This window comes from Etheostoma spectabile, chromosome 5 (genome assembly GCF_008692095.1).
Source record: "Etheostoma spectabile isolate EspeVRDwgs_2016 chromosome 5, UIUC_Espe_1.0, whole genome shotgun sequence".
In the NCBI taxonomy this organism is placed as follows: domain Eukaryota; kingdom Metazoa; phylum Chordata; class Actinopteri; order Perciformes; family Percidae; genus Etheostoma; species Etheostoma spectabile.
Window position 1 is genome coordinate 25,967,078 of NC_045737.1, and position 25,071 is coordinate 25,992,148.

General features: G+C 40.7%; 1 protein-coding gene and 3 pseudogenes across 2 annotated transcripts in view; 2 read left to right on the forward strand and 2 right to left on the reverse strand.

The window, feature by feature from the left end:
* LOC116689954 (actin, non-muscle 6.2) overlaps positions 1-24,010 on the forward strand; it is a 30,321-nt gene extending 6,311 nt beyond the window's left edge. The window contains exons 1-10 of one of the 2 annotated variants that reach the window (XM_032516696.1): positions 654-794; positions 2,012-2,136; positions 2,243-2,371; positions 2,688-2,798; positions 2,924-3,008; positions 3,153-3,314; positions 3,437-3,628; positions 4,006-4,187; positions 4,325-4,526; positions 23,975-24,010. In XM_032516696.1, coding sequence (XP_032372587.1) covers positions 2,014-2,136; positions 2,243-2,371; positions 2,688-2,798; positions 2,924-3,008; positions 3,153-3,314; positions 3,437-3,628; positions 4,006-4,187; positions 4,325-4,468 — 1,128 coding nt within the window. In that variant the 5' untranslated portion in view covers positions 654-794; positions 2,012-2,013 and the 3' untranslated portion in view covers positions 4,469-4,526; positions 23,975-24,010. Of the gene's footprint in view, positions 1-653; positions 795-2,011; positions 2,137-2,242; positions 2,372-2,687; positions 2,799-2,923; positions 3,009-3,152; positions 3,315-3,436; positions 3,629-4,005; positions 4,188-4,324; positions 4,527-23,974 lie in introns of those variants that run through there. The other variant, XM_032516695.1, reaches the window with a different exon arrangement.
* Positions 5,657-10,641, reverse strand: LOC116689933 (GTPase IMAP family member 8-like; annotated as a pseudogene).
* On the forward strand, positions 12,040-18,289 carry LOC116689407 (actin, non-muscle 6.2-like; annotated as a pseudogene).
* On the reverse strand, positions 22,610-23,384 carry LOC116689411 (GTPase IMAP family member 7-like; annotated as a pseudogene).
* Positions 24,011-25,071: the final 1,061 nt, after the last annotated feature.

The following is a 25,071-nucleotide window of genomic DNA, read 5'->3' on the forward strand; positions in this document are numbered from 1 at the left end:
TTTTTGTGACATTTTGTACGAATGTCTAATCTGTCATTTGATGCCTTTTGGAGATGTTTCCATCTTTTCTTGACTTCTTTATGCACATCAACACATTTTTTTACCTGCTTTTAAGCTGCTTTAGAGTGGGGCTTGAAAGTTTGGGCAACTTTCAAGCCCCACTCTAAAGCAGCTTAAATCACTACTCTGTATAATATCAATGTATGAAATAAATGTAATGGGTGTCCCTCAATGAACATCCAGAGACTAATCCACTGAATCTGCAGCTTCCCTGAAGCTTTATAGTGAGTTTCAGCCTGGTCTGTTCAGACCGGCCACATCGTTACCGTTCTGTTTCACTCTCTGCTGTTAAAAAACAACTGCAAACTATCGGCTCAGCAGCAAACAGACACAGTTAGAGACAAGCCGGTGAACACAGTGAAGCATTTAGCAGCTATACAGAAAAATATTTCTTCAGGAGTTGGTCTAGACCAAAACCAGCTAAATGAGAGAGAATGTTGACCACCATTCATCAGGTGGACATCTTGAGTTTTTTTTTTGTTTCCTCTGAAGACAGATGCCTGCTCCAGCCAATCAGGACGCGAGCTGAGAGAATCTGAGGGATCTTTTTCACCTGGACCAATGAGAGCGCCAGCTGAGAGAGCGTGACCTTTTATGGACAACGCGAGCAGTCCGGCGTACGCGAATAAAACCCGCGCGGTTTGGCTCGAGGGGTAGCATTCTCCAGCACAGCTGTGGTAGGTAAACACCAGCAAGACTTCACCGGCAGACGCACCCGAAACTCACCTGCACAGGTAAGAGCTGTTTCTGGCAAGTTTTAAGTGTAAGTGTTTTTTTAGTGAAATATCGCAAAACGAAACTGCTACAGTTGGGTCTTATTAAAAGATCTATTGATCAAGAGTCAGACTCACTACAGGTGTGGGACAGGCAGGGGATGACTAGCATCGCGGACATCTTACTCTGCTTTAAAATTTAATTCATGTCAGTTTTAACCAGCCCTCTGAACGAATAGCCATCATATCCTGTAAAGTTGTTTGTCAGTGTTAATTGGGACATTTTGACAGAAGCTATGTTCAGGGTCAAAATAATGCAAGTACTTCTCTAAGGTAGCCGATCTGTACACAAACGACCCTGGTTTCGTTATCTAATGTGGATGATATCAGCCTGTCATTGACGAGATCTTTGCAAGTTGACTCTCAATCAGCGTTACCCAGCAGCTAAAACTGCGGTTTAAAACGACATTAAAATGTTAGTTACAAACTGTTGGGCATGTAGGCGAAGGTTAACTGGCGACAGATGAGCAACAACCCAAATCTGTAAACACTTAGGATATTTCTTGTGAAGTTACTTTGTCTAAAAAAAACAAAACACACACTTTTGTTTCAATGTGGAAAGTCACATGGTTTATTTTTTGTGTTTAGAAGTTTTTGAGACCAACTTGTGCTGGAATATTTGTAAATTTGAGTTGTAACTTTTTCAGTGAGTAAGTTGTGTGTGTGACAGTCCAAATTAGGGCTTCTCCTTTCTGCATCTCACACTTCCTGTTTCAGATCCAGAATCAAACCCCCTGAATTATAACAAACTTAATTTGTTGCTCAGTAACAGCCTGTGTGCTGTGATTTACATAATATACAAAAATACAGCTTCAAGAGACTGTAGCTTATAGAGTCGAGTTTTGTTCTGTTTAAAAAGAGGGGTGAAGAACATAACATTAAGAGAAACCATGCAGTAAATCCACATATTACACAAGTGTTAAAAATCAGTGCTGAGAAGTTTATGCAACCTTTTTACTCACCATGCGGGCAGGTGTTCCATCACTAAGCTGTACTCCTGATTTTGTAACAGTGGGTGAGTTGGTAGGAAAAGATGAAAGCTAAGACAGTATTAAACTTTATTTAAATTTTTATTTACAGACACTGCAAATTAATTAAAAAAATTGACAAAAGAACAAAGTTGTGTTATGGGAGAAAACAAGCAGCATGTTGCATTAATCTAAATGTTTCCTTTTCAGCCATGGAAGATGACGTTGCAGCCCTCGTTGTTGACAACGGCTCCGGCATGTGTAAAGCTGGTTTTGCAGGAGACGATGCCCCCCGTGCCGTCTTCCCTTCCATCGTTGGTCGCCCCAGACATCAGGTACCAACATTGTGTAAACATCACCTGTGTGTCATGACTATAACATCTAACCAGCAGATGAATGCAGTGTAACAAGTGATAGTAAAGGGGGTGTTTGTGTGGGCAGGGTGTGATGGTGGGAATGGGACAGAAAGACAGCTACGTGGGAGACGAGGCCCAGAGCAAGAGGGGCATCCTGACCCTGAAGTACCCCATTGAGCACGGCATCGTCACCAACTGGGATGACATGGAGAAGGTGAGATCATGTTTTCCTGAGTCATTGAGATTCAGACTGTCTATTACTATTGGCCCAAAAGCACTGCACAGAAAATTGCATGTAAAATTGGGATGATATCACTTTAAACAGGAGATTGATAGTGGCATATCTCACTACACTGTAGGATATTTGATCATTCAGTGAAATATTAGTAAATGAAGTACCTCCAATGTATTTAGAGAACAAAATCAGTGGAAGCTGCCCTCAGCCACCGTTTGACTTTACATTTGCCTAACACTTGGTTATAGAGTAATGCGACAAGCTTTTCAAACTAAGTGGCTGTTCTGTCAAACAGATCTGGCATCACACCTTTTACAACGAGCTCCGTGTTGCCCCAGAGGAGCATCCTGTCCTGTTGACTGAAGCTCCACTCAACCCCAAGGCCAACAGGGAGAAGATGACCCAGGTGTGTTCATGCTCTTTAAAATCGGTTGAGACTAACATTCTTGACTATCGTACTGGGGAATGAGCTACCGGGGTATTGTTCGGTTGTCCTGGCTTTACGGTGACACCTGTTTCTTTTTGGTCCAGATCATGTTCGAGACATTCAACTGTCCTGCCATGTATGTGGCCATCCAAGCCGTCCTATCACTGTACGCCTCCGGTCGTACCACAGGTGAGAAGTCGGACACAAGCGTGTCTCTAAGTTAGCCTGTTAAATCCTAAAACATTAAATGTGTCAAATGACAGGACATTGGGTTTCGTAGTCAATTATGTTGGAACATCTGTTGGTTGTGTTAATGTGGTTCCTATCTCACAGGTATTGTGATGGACTCGGGTGACGGTGTCAGCCACACTGTGCCCATCTATGAGGGTTATGCTCTGCCTCATGCCATCCTGCGTCTGGACCTGGCTGGCAGAGATCTGACAGACTATCTGATGAAGATCCTCACAGAGAGAGGCTACAGCTTCACCACCACTGGTATGAGTTTCACTTTAACAGAATCAGTTTAGGATCTAACTTTCCTTTCAAAGACAAAGTGTAACCTCAAAAGATTCTACTTTAATTTTGTAAACCAAAATATTTTCACTCCTGAACTTCAGCCGAGCGTGAGATTGTACGAGACATTAAGGAGAAGCTGTGCTACGTGGCTCTGGACTTTGAGCAGGAGATGCAGACCGCTTCAGCCTCTTCCACCCTGGAGAAGAGCTACGAGCTTCCTGACGGACAGGTCATCACTATCGGCAACGAGCGGTTCCGTTGCCCCGAGACACTCTTCCAGCCTTCATTTATCGGTGGGTATTGAGGTTTAACACAGTATTTCTACAGAAAATGAGTCAAATATTGACTAGTGCTGTGAAAATGACCCTTTTATCACAAAGTACGTTTTATGAAACGGCAAATTATCAGGATTCACACTGGTCTTGCCTCTTCCTTGGTCAATCTTGAATAATCTCTTTCCTTGAAGCAAATTTGAATTTCCCCCATCTGGGTTATTGTCAGTCATGATACAGAGTCTTGAATTTTGACCAATCACTCTGATCTTGTATAGGTTTTCTGAACACTTTTCAGTAAGTGACTTATATCCGCTGCCATCAGTATTTTGTTTCTAGTCTTGTAGGAGCATAGACATAATTCTAATTGTCACAAACACTTCTGTCCATGTGTTCAGGAATGGAATCGGCTGGTGTCCACGAGACAACCTACAACAGCATCATGAAGTGCGACGTAGACATTCGTAAGGACCTGTATGCTAATACTGTGCTCTCCGGTGGCACCACTATGTACCCTGGCATTGCGGACCGCATGCAGAAGGAGATCTCTGCGCTTGCCCCACCCACTATGAAAATCAAGGTACAGTTGCAAAAGATGACTCTTAATCTTTTCCTTTGGTTGTATGGCAGTTTCCTTAATAAAAACATTTACAATGGTCAGTCCATAAATGTTACTGCATCACTGCTCCCCATCTTACCGATTTTTCTCACCTCCAGATCATCGCTCCCCCAGAAAGGAAGTATTCCGTCTGGATCGGTGGTTCCATCCTGGCCTCCCTCTCAACCTTTCAGCAGATGTGGATCAGCAAGCAGGAGTATGATGAGTCTGGCCCTGCCATCGTCCACCGCAAGTGCTTCTAGAAAGCTCCACATCCCCTCCTGCCCTGGCAGAATTGTTCCCTCCAACTAGAACTCTCTCAGACTAAGATGCCACACACAAGCTGAATCAAGCTACGTTTACATTAATGTTTCAGCTCGGCAGATCAACTCCGAACCTCCTACAAACACTTGCTGAAAATGTTCTTTAACCTCTACTCACAGCTTTCACTCTGCTGGTGTTAACTACTACTGCTGGTCAAAGAAAACGGTATTCTCGCTAAACATTTTTCTACAGCAATGTTTACTGAGCAATAAAATGTCAATATTGTTTACAGCTTTTCTGTCATCATTGAGTTCATACACTTTTAAATGTGTCTTGTGCAAGATCCTTATCACTAAAAATGCTTTAAAACAAAGCACAATTTTTACAAAAGAAGTCTTTAAATTTTAACAGCTGATCACTGTGCTGCTGCCACCAGACTAGGGGAGGTGATTATCTGCTAGCTTTAAGTTATTTGTGCATTCACAGCAATGAGATTTAAGCGCAGCATTGAGTGGACTTTCTTTATCAAATGTTTCCTCTAAAACAACAAAGGCAAATTCCCTTATCTGCACCTAAGTTTCTAAAAGATCTTGCTAAGAGGATGCTATTTAGGATGTGATATTTCTAAAATTTGGTAGCACTAAAGGACTGCACTTGTAAAGATGCAAGCATCCTCAACTGGGTCATGGAATCAAATTGCTGGCAACTTAATTGCGTGGCCAAGTACTAAGCCTTGGTGTAAGGTCTCTAAAGAAAACAAATGAGATTTAATTAATGTAAAACAATCTGGAAAGCTTAACCACCAGCTCATAAAATAAATTCAGTAAACGCCATTAAAGCAAACCTAATTTGTTTTTACACGCAATGGTAACATGGAAAGGAATGCTTGCTAGACATTAAAAGAAATTGCTTTAGTTTGAATAGTGCCACCATGTAGAAATTTACAAATTTTGTCTTCAGTGTAAAACAAATTTTATATTTTTCATCCTGTGTTCCAAATGCAGCATTTATGAATTTGGTCAAACTCTTTCCTACCTGCATTCTTTTAATATTTGGCAATTTCTAAAAATGTTTCATCCAAATGTGCCCCAAAGCCAGGAGGTTTACAATGTAGGATATCCCTGATTTGACTACAGCTGATGCTTCTTGATGCAAAGGATAACAATAGGAGAAACAATTTCATGTAATTTTATCTGTGAGGTCATATCTGGACAGACACCTGCATAAAGACCATGAAGCTTTACACCAACCAATGGACTGCAGGATGTGACAAAATACTATAGGTCTGCCAATGGATTAGTTGTAAATTGCAATAAATGTATTGACTTGCAGTGTCAAAATGTCAAATAACTTTATGTATTAGTGCACTCTAATCCCTACCTGAAACATATTGAATAAACCATCACAGACAGAACACAGATCCATACACACATCTAGCTGCTCTTACACATTTTGGGACAATTAAAGAGCCAACAAGTTGCTTAAAAACAGTTTCAAGTGAATGTCTTCAGCTATTTGGTCTGTTCAGGCCTTCCTCTTCTTCACCACCACCATCTGGGTTGAATTTGTCAGAGTGAAACTCACCTATTATGTAAAGCTGCCGAATGAGGGCCCAGGACATCAGTATTAACATGCTGCCTTCACTAATGCTAATCACAATCCTGAAGTCAACCTCACTGGAGCTGAGTGTAAGTAGAAAACTCAAATAAGGAAAAACAACTTTGAATTCTGTTATTTTCCACAGGATAACAACTCCCTCCTTCCACTACTTTTAGTCTCTTATTGACTTAAAATATGGATGTGTTGCACATTTCCTTTTTTCACAATAACATTTAGAAAATTGAAAATTGTACATTTATTTTGATGTGAATAGTTGGTCAATATATATATTTAATTATATAGACATTTCACCTAGAAAAAAAGTATACAAACTGCATTTTATCAGAACTGTGAAAGTGTCAAATATAAGAGCTCATTAAAGAACAGTGATACAACCTTTTGGTGAAACTTAGAAGAAGCATGACAGTTTCTGTCAGTTTATATTTGTAATACTTTGTAAAACTTGAGTTCATAATTATCCTTCCATACTCTTACTGAAGAACAAAAAACATTTTCAGTGAAGGGCTAACTTCGTTTTTGTACAGTGTGGTATAAGTACTTTTACTGAACAAAAGGATCTTCTCCAGGACTGAATAATACATGCATCTATTTGGTAAACTCTGTACAGCCTCATTTTCAATTGGGAACAATGGATCACAAACAAAAGTGATACTCATATGCTGCTTGAATTGCTCATTAAAGTAAAAAAAAGCATTATATACTTGGGCTGTACAAAACAGGTAAGGACAAGGGTTACTTCCAGCAACACAAATGTTCCCAAACAACCCCTGTGATTTTCACTAACATGCAGCCCAAAAAAACATGTTCCAGCTTAAGAAGTATTAGTAATCAAGGTGACAATATCTATAAATACAGGAATTTGTGAATCAATGAGTTTAAAAAATGAGTTACAATAAAACAAATAATGCATAGTGGATTAGCCAAACGACTAACAACTCATTTAGGACTTCTCTGACATTTAATAAATTATCTTATTTGCACAGCTTTCAAGTCTAATTAGTCTGTTCAATACAGATTTATTTTAGCAGCTATTTTAGCTAGCTTAGCACAAAGACTGGAAGCAAGGGAAAACTGTTAGCCTAGCTCCATCAAACACCTTTAGAATTGTCTTAGCTATGCAGCTGCTGCATATTTATGCAGCCGTTTTCTGTCAATTTTAAAAGATTTACTGACAAATGAAAGTTGTGCATTAAGAGTCCTGTCTATAAACTGGACTATTCAGCTTTGCCATGTTTCATAATTAAAAGCAAATCCACTTTACATTTGGATAGATTGTGACTCACCTGGTAGCTAACTAGCTAAAAAGACCATTTTCAGTAGCTTGAGGGAGTGTTTTTTGAGTTTTGATGACAGCCAGTGCTTCCAGTCTTTCTACTACGCAAAGCTAAGATAAACATGCATAGAGATCTTCTCAACTAACCCTGAATTTCACATGTCTGGTTAGTGTCAGTCATGATACAGAGTCTAAACTTACAGTTATTTTTTTTTAAATATACACATATTAATATTAAGCGCCTTTACACATGCACTGTAACCCTGAACTTATCTTCACACTACACAGAGGAGCTTCAGATGTCTGAATCAGTTTGATTTGACTGGCTCCTTAATACAAAGTCTGTGTATTCTCCCACGGCTAGTGAATAGAGCAGCCCATTGTCTGGAGAAGTGAAGACAGTGAGCGTGTGGGCATTTTGATGCCGTTTCTATCATTGGGCTAGTGCATTATTGAAAGAATATAAACATCTGAGAGCAGGGTTCAAAATTAACTTTTCGTCCACAAGCCAAATGGCAAGTAAATGTTAAAATTTTACCAGCAGCTCAATAGACTATTGTTTTTCGACTAGTAAGTGAAGCAAATCTACCAGCCACCAGCATTTGGCATGTAGATGGTGCTAATTTTGAACCCTGTCTAAGGATGAAGAATTACGTAATACATGTCTTAATGGAGAAACAACACGATTCGGGAAATTCTGTCGTGAGGGCGGACGCCAAGATTGTCAAAAAAATGGAAGGAATGGAACTACCCAGGCGCCACCCCGGCTTAGATCAAACTGATTATTTACAGTAAGTAAGAACACGCCTCAAAAGGAAAAATCTCCTGTTGGGTGCTACATGTGTAAAAGGAAAACTCAAGACATTGTCCAGAGTTAATATGAGAAAATGGCTTTACTGTCACAAAGGGGCGTAGTAAAAAATTCTGGGCCCTGTAGAAAGGCATTATTTATCGGCCCCTCCCCTCATCCACAGCAATTCATTCCAGGATCTTTTTGGGCCCTCCTCGCATGACGGCCCTGGGTAATCAAGATAGAGACATTGATGTGTAGTGTAGTCAATAAATGTAAACCTGCCACCTTTGTTGTAGGGCTGTCTGCAGTTTGTGTGTTTCTAACTCAGAAATATATATAACATAATAGAAACGAGAGAAACAACAGCAGCACAACCACATAAAACATCCATTTTTTTCTCTTATAATGGTACTCTTCTTGGAGCTTCCTGAAGCTGTTTTTCTCCTCCTCTAGATTTTTTTTATCCTCTTGACGTATTCGTTCCCAGATCTCCTTTCTTTCCTTATCCCAGGCATCTCGATCTCTCTTTGTCTCTTTTCTAAACAGCTCCAGCTTCCTCTCAGCGTTTTCCTTTAGCTCTCTTTCTGATTGAGCTGTTTTCTCTGAAGCTTCCAATTTCCTTCTCCATTCCTGTCGCAAAGCTTCTTCTTGTTTTTTGTGTCTCCTCTCATCTTCCTCCCGTTCTTTCTTTCTCTTCTCCCGCTCCTTGTTGATGCATTCATCTTTTTCCTGTAGCTGTTTTACTCTGAGTTCTCTCTCCTCTTCTTTGACTTTGCTTTTCAGTGTTTTCAAGTCTTCCTTGTGTTTTCTCCGGAGGTCCTCATCCTTTTTCTTCATCTCTTCTTCCTTCTCTTTCAAGATCTTCTGCACTTGTATTTGTATGTATCCCTCTGTGTCGTCAAACATCTCATTGTTGTAGCAGCCGCCATTTTCTTTCACCATGGTCTCGATATTGGTCAGCAGCTCTCTGACTTGTGTGCGGTTTGTGTCATCTTTGTTGTTAAAGACCTGGTATCTCCCTCCACAGTCCATGATGAGTTTTTTGACAAAGCCATCACAGTGTTCGACATAACTCTCAAATAACTGGTCCTCCAGATCGTCTCCTCTGGTGAATATAATGATGATGAATCTTAGATTCTTGCCAAAATATTTCTTGATCAGTTCCACAGAGTCTTTTCTTCTGTGTGAAGTTCCCGATCTGCAGCACCAGTAAGAACACATGAGGTCCAGGAGACAACATGCTGATGCATTTATGAATCTCCTGCTGAACTTTATCATCAGACAAAGTCTTGTCGAACAAGTCGGGGGTGTTCACAACAACAACTGGCCGTCCATCAATCTCTCCCATTGCTTTCTTACAAGACTTGGTCGCTGGCTTTGGTGTGATTCTGGGTTTGAAGTGCTTTTCGCCCAAAATGGTGTTTGCTGTTGCACTCTTCCCACTGCCAGTCTTCCCAATCAGCACCATCCTGAGACACTCTCTGCTCTGACTCTCATCATTACCTCCTACGGCAGTATTTTGTTTCACATCATGCAGTTCAGCTTCAAGTCTTGAAACCTTCTCCACCTGAGCCTTGGTGAATGTGTCCTTTGTGAAGCATCTGGATCCTTCAACTCTCATATTTTCCACAGCATCAAGAGTCTGGGATCTGCTGCTGATCGTTGATGTTGAAAACAAAATATCTTCCTCCACAGCTCTGACAAAGCTCCTGGATGCCATTGTCTTTTTAGAAACTTAACAACAGCTGGAGCTTTAGGATCTGACTCCAGAGTGAACAGAATCATGGTGAAGTCGTTGACTCGAGAGCTGAAAGTGTTCTGGATGGTCTCTAACTCTCCCTTGTCTTCACATGGAGGGGACCCACAGGTAGGACCAGGATAAAGGCATGTCGCCCTCAGGATCACAGAGGGAGATACACCTGAATGATCTCTCCATCACTACCTCCTGACTTTCTCCATACAAGGCAGGCAGCTCCACCAGGAAACCCGACTCCACACACCTCTCCCGATTGTTTAACCACATCTGATGATTGGAGACTGAACGAAGCTCTGTCTGTCCTAAAATGGCCTTGGCTGCTGAAGTCTTCCCTGCTCCTCTCCTCCCACACAGAACCAGGTTTAAAGCTGGACTGATGTGTCCAGATGTTGGTGTCATGATCAAACCTGCATCCTCAAATACATCACAGCTCACATGCTCTCCATTGTATTCTGTTGCAGTTTGATTTAAACGTGTTAACAGCTCTGAAAGTTCAAGGTTCTTCTGCTTCAAGTATCTGTATCTACACATTGTGATCATGTCTTTTAATGACTGGTTTTGTCCATCTTTGTCTTTGGAAGCTGATCTCTCCTCTCTGGGTGATGATATCAGTATCAATGAATGGTCAAATGATTGATAACAGAAGAGTTTCAAGATTTGGCAAAGCTTTACTTTGTGTTTCTCAGTGAAGTCTTCAGGTTGTAGAACCAGCAGGAACACATGAGGTCCAGGATAAAACAACCAATTTCCCCCCCAGGGGATAAAAAGTATTGTCATCTCTCTATCTATCTAATCTATAAGATGTATATCTGATAAATTCAACATATATTTATTTTGGCATTTAAACTTTATGCAAAGTACTTTTACACTTTCAGATAAATGTTGTGGAATAAAAACATAAATACTGAACTGTAAGTAGAAAGGAGCGAAAATTAAACTACTCAAGTACAAATATCTACAAATTGTACTGAGTAAAGTCACAGTTTATTTTGAGTGACACCAATTGGAATCCTGCATTATTTTATGAGCGTATTTTTACCGGCATCCTTTGGCTAAATGTTGTGGAAATAAAGTATATGTGTTGTACATCTCAAGCCAGCAGGACAGCAGGTGTGTATGTCCTGTGATTGAATTTTATCTGCACTTATGTCCATATAGGAAAGGAGCAGCACAATGCCTTAGCCAAACTACTCATTACAACTCCTTTCCAGTCTTGTAGGAGTACAACAGAACGTAGAAGTTAAAATATTCATTTTGAAGAATGGTTTTTCGTTCAACATGTAAAGTATTCCTGAGCTCACTAAAGTATTTTAATTTTATAACGTTTTTTTTAAAGTTTAAAGAACACTTCCTCATTTGTGTTGCATATAACACCCGAGTGTTAGCCAGACTTCAGTGAATCTAACTTCCCCTCCTAGCAGCAGTGTGTCCTTTAGTGGCTCAGCTGCCGTTAAGTCCTTACAAGGACAACGATGGGAAGAAGCTTTGGTCCGATATGCAGGGGAGGGTCACACCTAGCGAGGACCGCACCCCCCACCCTGAAATCTGAAAACAGTGTCAGGTAACACAAGTTAGAAGTTAAAAAAGCAAAAAGCTTTTGAATTTTTTTTCTTAATTAAATATTGTTATGCTTTACAAAAGCATAATTCTTGAAAGAGGACATTTCTGGTCATAATTAAATGTACTGACATGTTCTGCAGGTTCATGGTGTGGACACAAAATAACAGGAACACCAAATAGGCTGATCCTGTCTTCTGTTTTCAGTCTGACCCACAGTTACTTCATCAACATTACAGACAATGTTCCCCCTAACCAACAAAATGGGAACTTCACCAAGCATGGGGAACCCAGCCCTGAAAATCTTCTAAGCTTATCTGCAGGTGCATCTGCCATAGCTTGCAGGATTGTATAAACATACGTATGGGATTGCAGTCATAGATTTCACTTTAAGGCTTCTCAAGTTTGTTATTCCTCTCTACCAAAACTCCCTCACTGTCAGACAAAAGTGGCCTGGACTCAGATTTTTTTGGTCTCTCTCGCTTTCCATCTTCCTCCTCTTACTGTACTCAATGTACTGTACTGTAGGCCAAGAACAGAAAAGCTCATCTGTGGCCTTTTATTGTGCAACATGGCGTTGTCCATGTGAGGAGTCAGAGTGGATAGTAGGTTGTGCCAAATGTAGAGAATTGTAGGAAGTGTTTTGAAAAAAAAGTTGATGTAGAACTACAATCTGAGTGTAAAGCAGGAAATTTGTATGTATTTTAGCAGAATTGGGCGGGGACAGGGGGTTGGGACATATGTCACAGGTTGCGTCATTGTGTCTCAAGTACCAGTTAAATGTTTAAAACACTGAAAAAAAATTGAAGCTCCAGTAATTATAATCCAGAAACATCTTATATAAATTGGAAAACACTAAGCGTGAAATGCCCACACTACTGCAAAACCAAACTTTACTTAAGTACTTCAACTACATTTTACTGATATACTTAGAAACTTTGAAGTTTTGACAGTATATTAGTGAGGATGTAGAGAAGGATAAAAGATGAGGGACGGAACAAACCAAGCAGTTAGCTGAGGGTTTGGGAGGAAGTAGAGGTTTCCAGTGAATAGTCGACAAATACTTGGAATTCACAGCGACACAAAAACAGTCACCTTTCAAGGTTTCAAAATTACCCTTAGAGACGAAAACTTAAGCCAGAGAAATCTGTCTTGTGCATTTTTGTGCATAATTTCTCAGATCCAAGGGGGGTTAAGAAATCAAACACAAAACTATACTTCATAGGGCACAAGAACCCAGTTACGCTAAATAAATACAGTCTAAAACTGTGAAATATCATGTATTTTTTGGCATCTGTGTGTTTATTGAGGCTGCTCTCAATTCACTGTTCCTACTATTGCGTTTGGAAGAGTTTGGGAGTGGATGGAACACAGACTCCCACCCAGAAGATAGTGTTTGGTCCTGTGTGAAACCAAATTCTTTATTCACACTAACCATCACTGCATGTAAGTTATTAAAAATAAGCTCATCATCAAGCCACTCACACACATTCAACTGTCTAAGAAGACCATTTCATGTGATTCATTACACCCACTGTGCAATCCCATGTGGGTCAAATTATAAACATGTGCATCCAAACATTCTCCAAACTCAACAACCTTTCAAAATGTATTGGAGACTCAAAATATCCCAAACAAGCTATAATTTGGGAAGATAGTGTCAAATTATGCACAAGATAAGACTTCAAGGCTTTCAGTCAAAGAGAAGAACACAGGGAGCATAATATTGTAATGAGTCAACTATAAACTCACATTGACATTCCTGATTTGCAGGATTTCCTTGCAGCTTGAAACCATACCAAAACCACCACCATTCACACGATGTTTCTGTTCCTACCCTTTGTATTACATCAGATATAACATCTCTCTCGGCACAGTGAAGAACCTGAAAAACAAAAACACTGATAGTACGAAAAAAATCTGACGTCAAATCTCTTCCTTACTGTTTCCAACACAATCAACACTCTTCATAGTGAGCAATACATTGTTTAAACGTGTATTAAAGGAAATGCATTGAATGTGAAACTGTACATTGCAAACTCTAGCCTCAATAACATGACAGGAAGCAAATACAGTTACAAACAATCTTAAATGATTATTATAGATGAATAAGGTGATTAAAGTTGCCCTGCACACATATTTCAATTGTGTTTTGCCTGGCCTTCACATCTCCTGACTCAACATATTGAAAATCTATGGATAGACCTTAAAAAAGCAGTGCGTGACAGACAGCCCGGAAATCTCAAAGACCTAGAAGACTTGTAAGAAGAATTGCAAGCTGTGATACTTGTCCAAAGGGGGCAATACAAGGTTTAACTCGCAGGTGCCCAAACTTTTACAGATGCCATTTTTGTTTTTTGTTATTTGAAAGTGTAAATGATGGAAATAAAATCTAACTTTTTGTGACATTTTGTACGAATGTCTATCTGTCATTTGATGCCTTTGGAGATGTTTCCATCTTTTCTTGACTTCTTTATCCACATCAACAATTTTTTACCTGCTTTAAGCTGCTTTAGAGTGGGGCTTGAAAGTTTGGGCAACTTTCAAGCCCCACTCTAAAGCAGCTTAAATCACTACTCTGTAATACAATGTATGAAATAAATGTAATGGTGTCCCTCAATGAACATCCAGAACTAATCCACTGAATCTGCAGCTTCCCTGAAGCTTTATAGTGAGTTTCAGCCTGTCTGTTCAGACGGCCACATCGTTACGTTCTGTTTCACTCTCTGCTGTTAAAAAACAACTGCAAACTATCGGCTCAGCGCAAAACAACACAGTTAGAGACAAGCCGTGAACACAGTGAAGCATTAGCAGCTATACAGAAAAATATTTCTTCAGGAGTTGGTCTAGACAAAACCAGCTAAATGAAGAGAGGTTGACCCCATTCATCAGGTGGACATCTTGAGTTTTTTTTTTGTTTCCTCTGAGACAGATGCCTGCTCCAGCCAATCAGGACGCGAGCTGAGAGAATCGAGGGATTTTTTCACCTGACAATGAGAGCGCCATCTGAGAGAGCGTGACCTTTTATGGACAACGCGAGCAGTCCGGCGTACGCGAATAAACCCGCGCGGTTGGCTCGAGGGGCAGCATTTCCAGCACAGCTGTGGTAGGTAAACACCAGCAAACTTCACCGGCAGACGCACACCAACTCACCTGCACAGGTAAAGTGTTTCTGGCCAGTTTTAAGTGTAAGTGTTTTTTAGTGAAATATATCGCAAAACGAACTGCTACAGTTGGGTCTTATTAAAAGACTATTGATCAAGAGTCAGACTCACACAGGTGTGGGACAGGCAGGGGATGACTAGCATCGCGGACATCTTACTCTGCTTTAAAATTTAATTCATGTCAGTTTTAACCAGGCCCCTGAACGAATAGCCATCATACCTGTAAAGTTGTTTGTCAGTGTTAATTGGACATTTTGACAGAAGCTATTCAGGGTCAAATAATGCAAGTACTTTCTCTAAGGTAGCCGATCTGTACACAAACGACCCTGGGTTTCGTTATCTAATGTGGATGATATCAGCCTGTCATTGACGAGTATCTTTGCAAGTTGACTCTCAATCAGCGTTACCCAGCAGCTAAAACTGCGGTTTAAAACGACATTAAAGGTTGTTACAAACTGTTGGGCATGTAGGCGAAGGTTAACTGGCGACAGATAGCAACAACCCAATCTGTAACACTTAGGATGATAGTTCTTGTGAAGTTACTTTGTCTAAAAAAAACAAAACACACACTTTTGTTTCAATGGTGGAAAGTCACATGGTTTATTTTTGGTTTAGAAGTTTTTGAGACCAATTGTGCTGGAATATTTGTAAATTTGAGTTGTAACTTTTTCAGTGAGTAAGTTGTTGTGTGACAGTCCAAATAGGGCTTCTCCTTTCTGCATCTCACACTTCCTGTTTTCAGATCCGAAATCAAACCCCCGAATTATAACAAACTTAATTTGTTGCTCAGTAACAGCCTGTGTCTGTGATTTACATAATATACAAAATACAGCTCAAGAGACTGTAGCTTATAGAGTCGAGTTTTGTTCTGTTTAAAAAGAGGGGGTGAAGACATAACATAAGAGAAACCTGCAGTAAATCCACATATTACACAAGTGTTAAAAAATCAGCTGAGAAGTTATGCAACCTTTTTACTCACCAGGCGGGCAGGTGTTCCATCACTAAGCTGTTACTCCTGATTTTATAACAGTGGGTGAGTTGGTAGGAAAGATGAAAGCTAAGACAGTATTAAACTTTATTAAATTTTTATTTACAGACACTGCAAATTAATTAAAAAATTGACAACAAAGAACAAAGTTGTGTTATGGAGAAAAACAAGCAGCATGTTGCATAATCTAATGTTTCCTTTTCAGCCATGAAGATGACGTTGCAGCCCTCGTTGTTGACAACGGCTCCCGGCAGTGTAAAGCTGGTTTTGCAGGAGACGATGCCCCCCGTGCCGTCTTCCCTCCATCGTTGGTCGCCCCAGACATCAGGTACCAACATTGTGTAACATCACCTGTGTGTCAATGACTATAACATCTAACCAGCAGATGAATGCAGTGTAACAAGGTGTAGTAAAGGGGGTTGTTTGTGTGGCGGGGTGTGATTGGTGGGAATGGGACAGAAAGACAGCTTACGTGGGAGACGAGGCCCAGAGCAAGGGCATCCTGACCCTGAAGTACCCATTCAGCGGCATCGTCACCAACTGGGATGACATGGAGAAGGTGGAGATCATTTTTCCTGACTGTCATTGAGATTCAGACTGTCTATTACTATTGGCCCAAAAGCACTGCACAGAAAATGCATGTAAAATTGGGATGATATCACTTTAAACAGGAGATTGATAGTGGCATATCTCACTACACTGTAGGATATTTGAATCTTCAGTGAAATATTAGTAAATGAAGTAACCTCCAATGTATTTAGAGAACAAAATCAGTGGAAGCTGCCCTCAGCCACCTTTGACTTTACATGTGCCTAACACTTGGTTATAGATATGCGACAGCTTTTACACTAAGGGCTGTTCTGTCAACATCTCTGGCATCACACCTTTACAACGACTCCGTGTTGCCCAGAGGAGCATCCTGTCCTGTTGACTGAGCTCCACTCAACCCCAGGCCACACAGGGAGAAGATGACCCAGGTGTGTTCATGCTCTTTCAAAATCGGTTGAGACTAACATTCTTGACTATCGTACTGGGGAATGAGCTACCGGGGTATTGTTCGTTTGTCCTGGCTTTACGGTGACACCGTTCTTTTTTGGTCCAGATCATGTTCGAGACATTCACTGTCCTGCCATGTATGTGGCCATCCCAAGCCGTCCTATCACTGTACGCCTACCGGTCGTACCACACGGTGAGAAGTCGGACACACAGCTGTCTCTAAGTTAGCCTGTTAAATCCTAAAACATTAAATGTGTCAAATGCAGGACATTGGTTTCGTATTCAATTATGTTAACATCTGTTGTGTGTTAATGTGGTTCCTATCTCACAGGTATTGTGATGGACTCGGGTGACGGTGTCAGCCACACTGTGCCCATCTATGAGTTATGCTCTGCCTCATGCCTCCTGCGTCTGACCTGGCTGGCAGAGATCTGACATACTATTCTGTAGATCCTCCAGAGAGAGGCTACGCTTCACCACCACTGTATGAGTTTCACTTTAACAGATCAGTTTAGGATCTAACTTCCTTTCAAAGACAAAGTGTACCTCAAAAGATTCTACTTTAATTTTGTAAACCAAAATTTTTCACTCCTGAACTTCAGTCCGAGCGTGAGATTGTACGAGACATTAGGAGAAGCTGTGCTACGTGGCTCTGGACTTTGAGCAGGAGATGCAGACCGCTCAGCCTCTTCCACCCTGGAAGAGCTACGAGCTTCCTGACGGACAGGTTCATCACATCGGCAACGAGCGGTTCCGTTTCCCCGAGGACACTCTTCCAGCCTTCATTTATCGGTGGTATTGAGGTTTAACACGTATTTCTACAGAAATGAGTCAAATATTGACTAGTGGCTGTGAAAATGACCCTTTTATCACAAAGTACGTTTTATGAAACGGCAATTATCAGGATTCACACTGGCTTGCCTCTCCTTGGTCAATCTTGAATAATCTCTTTCCTTGAAGCCAAATTTGAATTTCCCCCATCTGGTTATGTCAGTCATGATACAGAGTCTTGAATTTTGACCAATCACTCTGATCTTGTATAGGTTTTCTGAACACTTTTCAGTAAGTGACTTATATCCGCTGCCATCAGTATTTTGTTTCTAGTCTTTAGGAGCATAGACATAATTCTAATTGTCACACACACTTCTGTCCATGTGTGTCAGAATGGAATCGGCTGGTGTCCACGAGACAACTACACACACATCATGAAGTGCGACGTAGACATTCGTAAGGACCTGTATGCTAATACTGTCCTCCGGTGGCACCACTTAGTACCCTGGCATTGCGGACCGCATGCAGAAGGAGATCTCTGCTCTTGCCCCACCCACTATGAAAATCAAGTTACAGTTGCAAAAGATGACATCTTCAATCTTTTCCTTTGGTTGTATGGCAGTTTCCTTAATAAAAACATTTACAATGGTCAGTCCATAAATGTTACTGCATCACTGCTCCCCATCTTACCGATTTTTCTCCACCTCCAGATCATCGCTCCCCAGAAAGGAGTATTCGTCTGGATCGGTGGTTCCATCCTGGCCTCCCTCTCACCTTTCAGCGATGGGATCAGCAAGAGGGTATATGAGTCTGGCCCTGCCATCGTCCACCGCAAGTGCTCTAGAAAGCTCCACATCCTCTCCTGCCATGGCAGAATTGTTCCTCCAACTAGAACTCTCTGACTAAGATGCCACACACAAGCTGAATCAAGCTACGTTTACATTATGTTAGCTCGGCAGATCAACTCCGAACCTCCTACAAACACTTGCTGAAAATGTTCTTTACCTCTACTCACAGCTTTCACTCTGCTGGTGTTAACCACTACTGGCTGGTCGAAAACGGTATTCGCGCTAAACTTTTCTACACAATGTTTACTGAGCAATAAACATGTCAATTGTTTACAGCTTTTCTGTCATCATTGAGTTCATACACTTAAATTGTCTTGTGCAAGATCCTTATCACTAAAATGCTTTAAAACAAGCACCAATTTTTTACAAAAAAGTCTTTAAATTTAACAGCTGTCACTGTGCGCTGCCACCAGACTAGGGGAGGGTTGATTACTGCTAGCTTTAGTTATTTGTGCATTCACAGCAATGAGATTTAAGCGCAGCATTGAGTGGACTTTCTTATCAAATGTTTCCTCTAAAACAACAAAGGCAAATTCCCTTATCTGCACCTAAGTTTCTAAAAGATCTTGCTAAGAGGATGCTATTTAGGATGTGATATTTCTAAAATTTGGTAGCACTAAGGACTGCACTTGTAAAGAGGCAAGCATCCTCAACTGGGTCATGGAATCAAATTGCTGGCAACTTAATTGCGTGGCCAAGTACTAAGCCTTGGTAGGGTCTCTAAAGAAAACAAATGGAATTTAATTAATGTAAACATCTGGAAAGCTTAACCACCAGCTCATAAAATAAATTCAGTAAACGCCATTAAAGCAAACCTAATTTGTTTTTACACGCAATGGTAACATGGAAAGGAATGCTTGCTAGACATTAAAAGAAATTGCTTTAGTTTGAATAGGCCACCAGTAGAAATTTACAAATTTTGTCTTCAGTGTAAAACAAATTTATATTTTTCATCCTGTTTCCAAATGCAGCATTTAGAATTGGTCAAACTCTTTCCTACCTGCATTCTTTTAATATGTGGCAATTTCTAAAAATGTTTCATCCAAATGTGCCCCAAAGCCAGGAGTTTACAATGTAGGATATCCGATTTGACTACAGCTGATGCTTCTTGATGCAAAGGTAAACAATAGAGAAACAATTCATGTAATTTTATCTGTGAGGTCATATCTGGACAGACACCGCATAAAGACCATGAACTTTACACCAACCAATGGACTGCAGGATGTACAAAAATCTAAGGTCTGCCAATGTGTTAGTTGTAAATTGCAATAAATGTATGACTTGCAGTGTCAAATGTCAAATAACTTATGTATTAGTGCACTCTAATCCCTACCTGAACATATTGAATAAACCATCACAGACAGAACACAGATCCATACACACATCTAGCTCTCTACACATTTGGGACAATTAAAGCGCCAACAAGTTGCTTAAAAAACAGTTTCAATGAATGTCTTCAGCTATTTGGTCTGTTCAGGCCTTCCTCTTCTTCATCACCACCATCTGGTTGAATTGTCAGAGTGAAACTCACCTATTAGTAAACTGCCGAATGAGGGCCCAGGACATCAGTATAACATGCTTCCTTCACTAATGCTAATCACAATCGAAGTCAACCTCACTGAGCGAGTGTAAGTAGAAAACTCAAATAAGGAAAAACAACTTTGAATTCTGTTATTTTCCAGGATAACAACTCCCTCCTTCCACTACTTTTAGTCTCTTATGACCTTAAAATATGGATGTGTTGCACATTTCCTTTTTCACAAATAACATTTAGAAATTGAAAATTGTACAATTTATTTTTGATGTGAATAGTTGGTCATATAATATTTAATTATATAGACATTCACCTAGAAAAAAAAGTATACAAACTGCATTTTATTCAGAACTGTGAAAGTGTCAAATAAGAGCTCATAAAGAACAGTGATACACCTTTGGTGAAAACTTAGAAGAAGCATGACAGTTTCTGTCAGTTTATATTTGTAATACTTTGTAAAACTTGAGTTTCTAATTACCTTCCATACTTACTGAAGAACAAAAACATTTTCAGTGAAGGGCTAACTTCGTTTTTGTACAGTGTGGTATAAGTACTTTCTGAACAAAGGATCTTCCCAGGACTGAAAATACATGCATCTATTTGGTAAACTCTGTACAGCCTCATTTTCAATTGGGAACAATGGATCACAAACAAAAGTGATACCATAGCTGCTTGAATTGCTCATTAAAGTAAAAAAAAGCATTATATACTTGGGCTGTACAAAACAGGTAAGGACAAGGGTTACTTCCGCAACACAAATGTTCCAAAACAACCCTGTATTTCACTAACATGCAGCCCAAAAAAACATGTTCCAGCTTAAGAAATATTTATCAAGGTGCAATACTATAAATACAGAATGTGAATCAATGAGTTTTAAAAAATGAGTTACAATAAAACAAATAATGCATAGGGATTAGCCAAACGACTAACACTCATTAGGACTTCCTCGAATTAAAATTATCTTTTGCACAGCTTTCAAGTCTATATTAGTCTGTTCAATACAGATTTGATTTTAGCAGCTATTTAGCTAGCTTAGGCACAAAGACTGGAAGCAAGGGAAAACTGTTAGCTAGCTCCATCAAACACCTTTAGAATTGTCTTAGTATGCAGCTGCTGCATATTTATGCCAGCCGTTTTCTGTCAATTTTAAAGATTTACTGACAAATGAAAGTTGTGCATTAAGAGTCCTGTCTATAAACTGACTATTCAGCTTTGCGCTGTTTCATAATTAAAAGCAAAATCCACTTTACATTTGGATCAGATTGTGACTCACCTGGTCTAACTACTAAAAGACCATTTTCAGTAGCTTGAGGGAGTGTTTTTTGAGTTTTGATGACAGCCATGTCTTCCAGTCTTTACTCCTACGCAAAGCTAAGATAAACATGCATAGAGATCTTCTCAACTACCCTGATTTCACATGTCTGGTTAGTGTCAGTCATGATACAGAGTCTTAAACTTACAGTTATTTTTTTTAAATATACACATATTAATATTAAGGCCCTTTAACATGCACTGTAACCCTGAACTTATCTTCACACTACACAGAGGAGCTTCAGTTCTGAATCAGTTGATTTAACCGGCTCCTTAATACAAGTCTGTGTATTCTCCCACGGTGCTATGAATAGAGCAGCCCATTGTCTGGAGAAGTGAAGCAGTGACGTGTGGGCATTTTGATGCCGTTTCTATCATTGGGCTAGTGCATTATTGAAAGATATCAAACATCGAGAGCAGGTTCAAAATACTTTTCTGTCCCACAGCCAAATGGCAAGTAATGTTAAATTTACCAACTCAATAACTATTGTTTTTCCGACTAGTAAGTGAAGCAAATCTACCAGCCACCAGCATTGGCATGTAGATGGTGCTAATTTGAACCCGGTCTAAGGATGAGAATTACGTAATACATGTCTTAATGGGAAACAACACGATTCGGGAATTCTGGGTACTGCGTGGGGCACGCAAGATTGTCAAAAAAATGAAGGAATGGAACTTACCAGGCGCCACCCCCGGCTTAGATCAAACTGATTATTTAAGTACGTAAGAACAGCCTCAAAGGAAAAATGTCTCCTGTTGGGTGCTACATGTGTAAAAGGAAACTCAAGACTATTGTCCAGAGTTATATGAGAAAATGGCTTTACTGTCCACAAAGGGCTAGTAAAAATTCTGGGCCCTGGAGAAGGCATTTTATACGGCCCCTCCCCTCATCCACAGCAATTCATTCCAGGATCTTTTTGGGCCCTCCTCGCATGACGCCCTGGGAATCGATAGAGACATTGATGTGTAGTGTAGTCAATAAATGTAAACCTGCCACCTTGTTGTAGGGCTGTCTGCAGTTTGTGTTGTTCTAACTCAGAAATATATACATAATAGAAACGAGAGAAACAACAGCACAGCACAACCACATAAAAACATCCATTTTTTTTTCTCGATAATGGTACTCTTCTTGGAGCTCTGAACGTTTTCTCCCTCTAGATTTTTTTATACCTCTTGACGTATTCGTCCAATCTCCTTTCTTTCCTTATCCCAGGCTCTCGATCTCTCTTTGTCTTTCTTAAACAGCTCCAGCTTCCTCTCAGCGTTTTCCTTTAGCTCTCTTTCTGATTGAGCTGTTTCTCTGTAGCTTTCAATTTCCTTCTCCATTCCTGTCGCAAAGCTTCTTCTTGTTTTTTGTGTCTCCTCTCATCTTCCTCCCTTCTTTCTTTCTCTTCTCTCCCGCTCCTTGTTGATGCATTCTCTTTTTCCTGTAGCTGTTTTAACTCTGAGTTTTCTCCTCTTCTTTGACTTGTTTTCAGTGTTTTCAAAGTCTTCCTTGTGTTTTCTCCGGAGGTCCTCATCCTTTTTCTTCATCTCTTCTCCTTCTCTTTCAAGATCTTCTGCACTTGTATTTGTATGTATCCCTCTGTGTCGTCAAACCTCTCATTGTTGTAGCAGCCGCCATTTTCTTTCACCATGGTCCGATATTGGTCAGCAGCTCTCTGACTTGTGTCGGTTTGTGTCATCTTTGTTGTTAAAGACCTGTATCTCCCCACAGTCCATGATGAGTTTTTTGGACAAAGCCATCACAGTGTTCGACATAACTCTCAATAACTGTCCTCTCATCTCTCCTCTGTGTGAATATAATGATGATGAATCTTTAGACTTCTTGCCAAAATATTTCTTGATCATTCCACAGAGTCTTTTGCTTCTGTGTGAAGTTCCCGATCTGCAGCACCAGTAAAACCACATGAGGTCCAGGAGACACACATTGCTGATGCATTTGATCTCCTGCTGGAACTTACATCAGACAAAGTCTGTCGAACAAGTCGGGGTGTTCACGACAACAACTGGTCGTCCATCAATCTCTCCCATTGCTTTCTTACAGACTGGTCGCTGGCTTTGGTGTGATTCTGGTTTTGAAGTGCTTTTCGCCCAAAATGTGTTTGCTGTTGCCCTCTTCCCACTGCCAGTCTTCCCAATCAGCACCATCCTGAGACACTCTCTGCTCTTGACTCTCATCATTACCTCCTACGGCAGTATTTTGTTCACATCATGCAGTTCAGCTTCAAGTCTTGAAACCTTCTCCACCTGAGCCTTGGTGAATGTGTCCTTTGTGAAGCATCTGGATCCTTCACTCCTCATATTTCCACAGCATTCAGATGCTCTGGGATCTGCTGCTGATCGTTGATGTTGAAAACAAAATATCTTCCTCCACAGCTCTGACAAAGCTCCTGGATGCCATTGTCTTTTTAGAAACTAACAACAGCTGGAGCTTTAGGATCTGACTCCAGAGTGAACAGAATCATGGTGAAGTCGTTGACTCGGAGCTGAAAGTGTTCTGGATGTCTCTAACTCTCCCTTGTCTTCATCATGAGGGGACCCACAGGTAGGACCGGATAAAGGCATGTACGCCCTCAGGATCACAGAGGGAGATACACCTGAATGATTCTCCATCACTACCTCCTGACTTTCTCCATACAAGGCAGGCAGCTCCACCAGGAAACCCGCTCCACAACCTCTCCCATTGTTTAACCACTTCTGATGAGTTGGAGACTGAACGAAGCTCTGTCTGTCCTAAAATGGCCTTGGCTGCTGAAGTCTTCCCTGCTCCTCTCCTCCCACACAGAACCAGGTTTAAAGCTGGACTGATGTGTCCAATGTTGTGTCATGATCAAACCTGCATCCTCAAATACATCACACTCACATGCTCTCCATTGTATTCTGTTGCAGTTTGATTAAACGTGTTAACAGCTCTGAAAGTTCAAGGTTCTTCTGCTTCAAGTATCTGTATCTCACACATTTTGATCATGTCTTTTTAATGACTGGTTTTGTCCATCTTTGTCTTTGGAAGCTGATCTCTCCTCTCTGGATGTTGATATCAGTATCAATGAATGGTCAAATGATGATCACGAAGAGTTTCAAGATTTGGCAAAGCTTTACTTGGTGTTTCTCGTGAAGTCTTCAGGTTGTAGAACCAGCAGGAACACATGAGGTCCAGGATCGGAGAGTCTCACACAGTTTTCTACATGTTTTCTTAGTTTGATTTCAGAGATGTTGGGATGCAGCAGATCTGGAGTGTTGATCAGAACGATCCCTCTGTCCTGCAACTGTCCTTTTCTCTCAGACAGTGGTCTGGTTCTTCCTCAGTGTTGAACACAGTCTCTCCCAGTATGAAGTTCCCCACTGAACTCCTCTCAGACCAGCTGTTCCCCAGCAGAACAACCCTCAGCTCTGACACTGTAAAGAGAACCCTGAATTAGGATGAAGAACAAGTACTGCACCTGATACAAGACCCATCTAACAGGATTATGATGAAACATACACCGTAACTGGTGGGCAAGCAAAAAAGCTGTCAACCATCTAGACCTCGGACTCACATCTGAAGTACGTTGTCAAAGAGAAGTCTCTACCCTTACATTACAGGCCTATCTCCAAGTTGCCAGGTATAGCAATAGGCAAAGTTATAGAAAGGAGTTGCTAGCATTAACAGGTATCAGTCTGGCTTCCATAGGGGGACTCAAAAGAAACAGTTATTTTCAGCTATTTTTTTCAAATTATATTTTTGAAACATGGTGATGCAGGAGAGTGTTTTCTGTTTGGTACTATTGCATCTCAGTGCAGCTTTTGCCACTGGGAACTACAATTTCCTAATCAACATATGTAGGCAAGGGGTGTGCATCTCTGGGTCAGCCCTGCAGTGGTCCCCCTCCTACCTCTCTGATAGGAGTGGATGTTGGCAATAATGCCTCCATAACTATATGGGACACTGGCGGCCTAATGGTTAGAGACTAGTGCTTGCGACCAGGAAATTGCTGGTTCCTCCCAATGG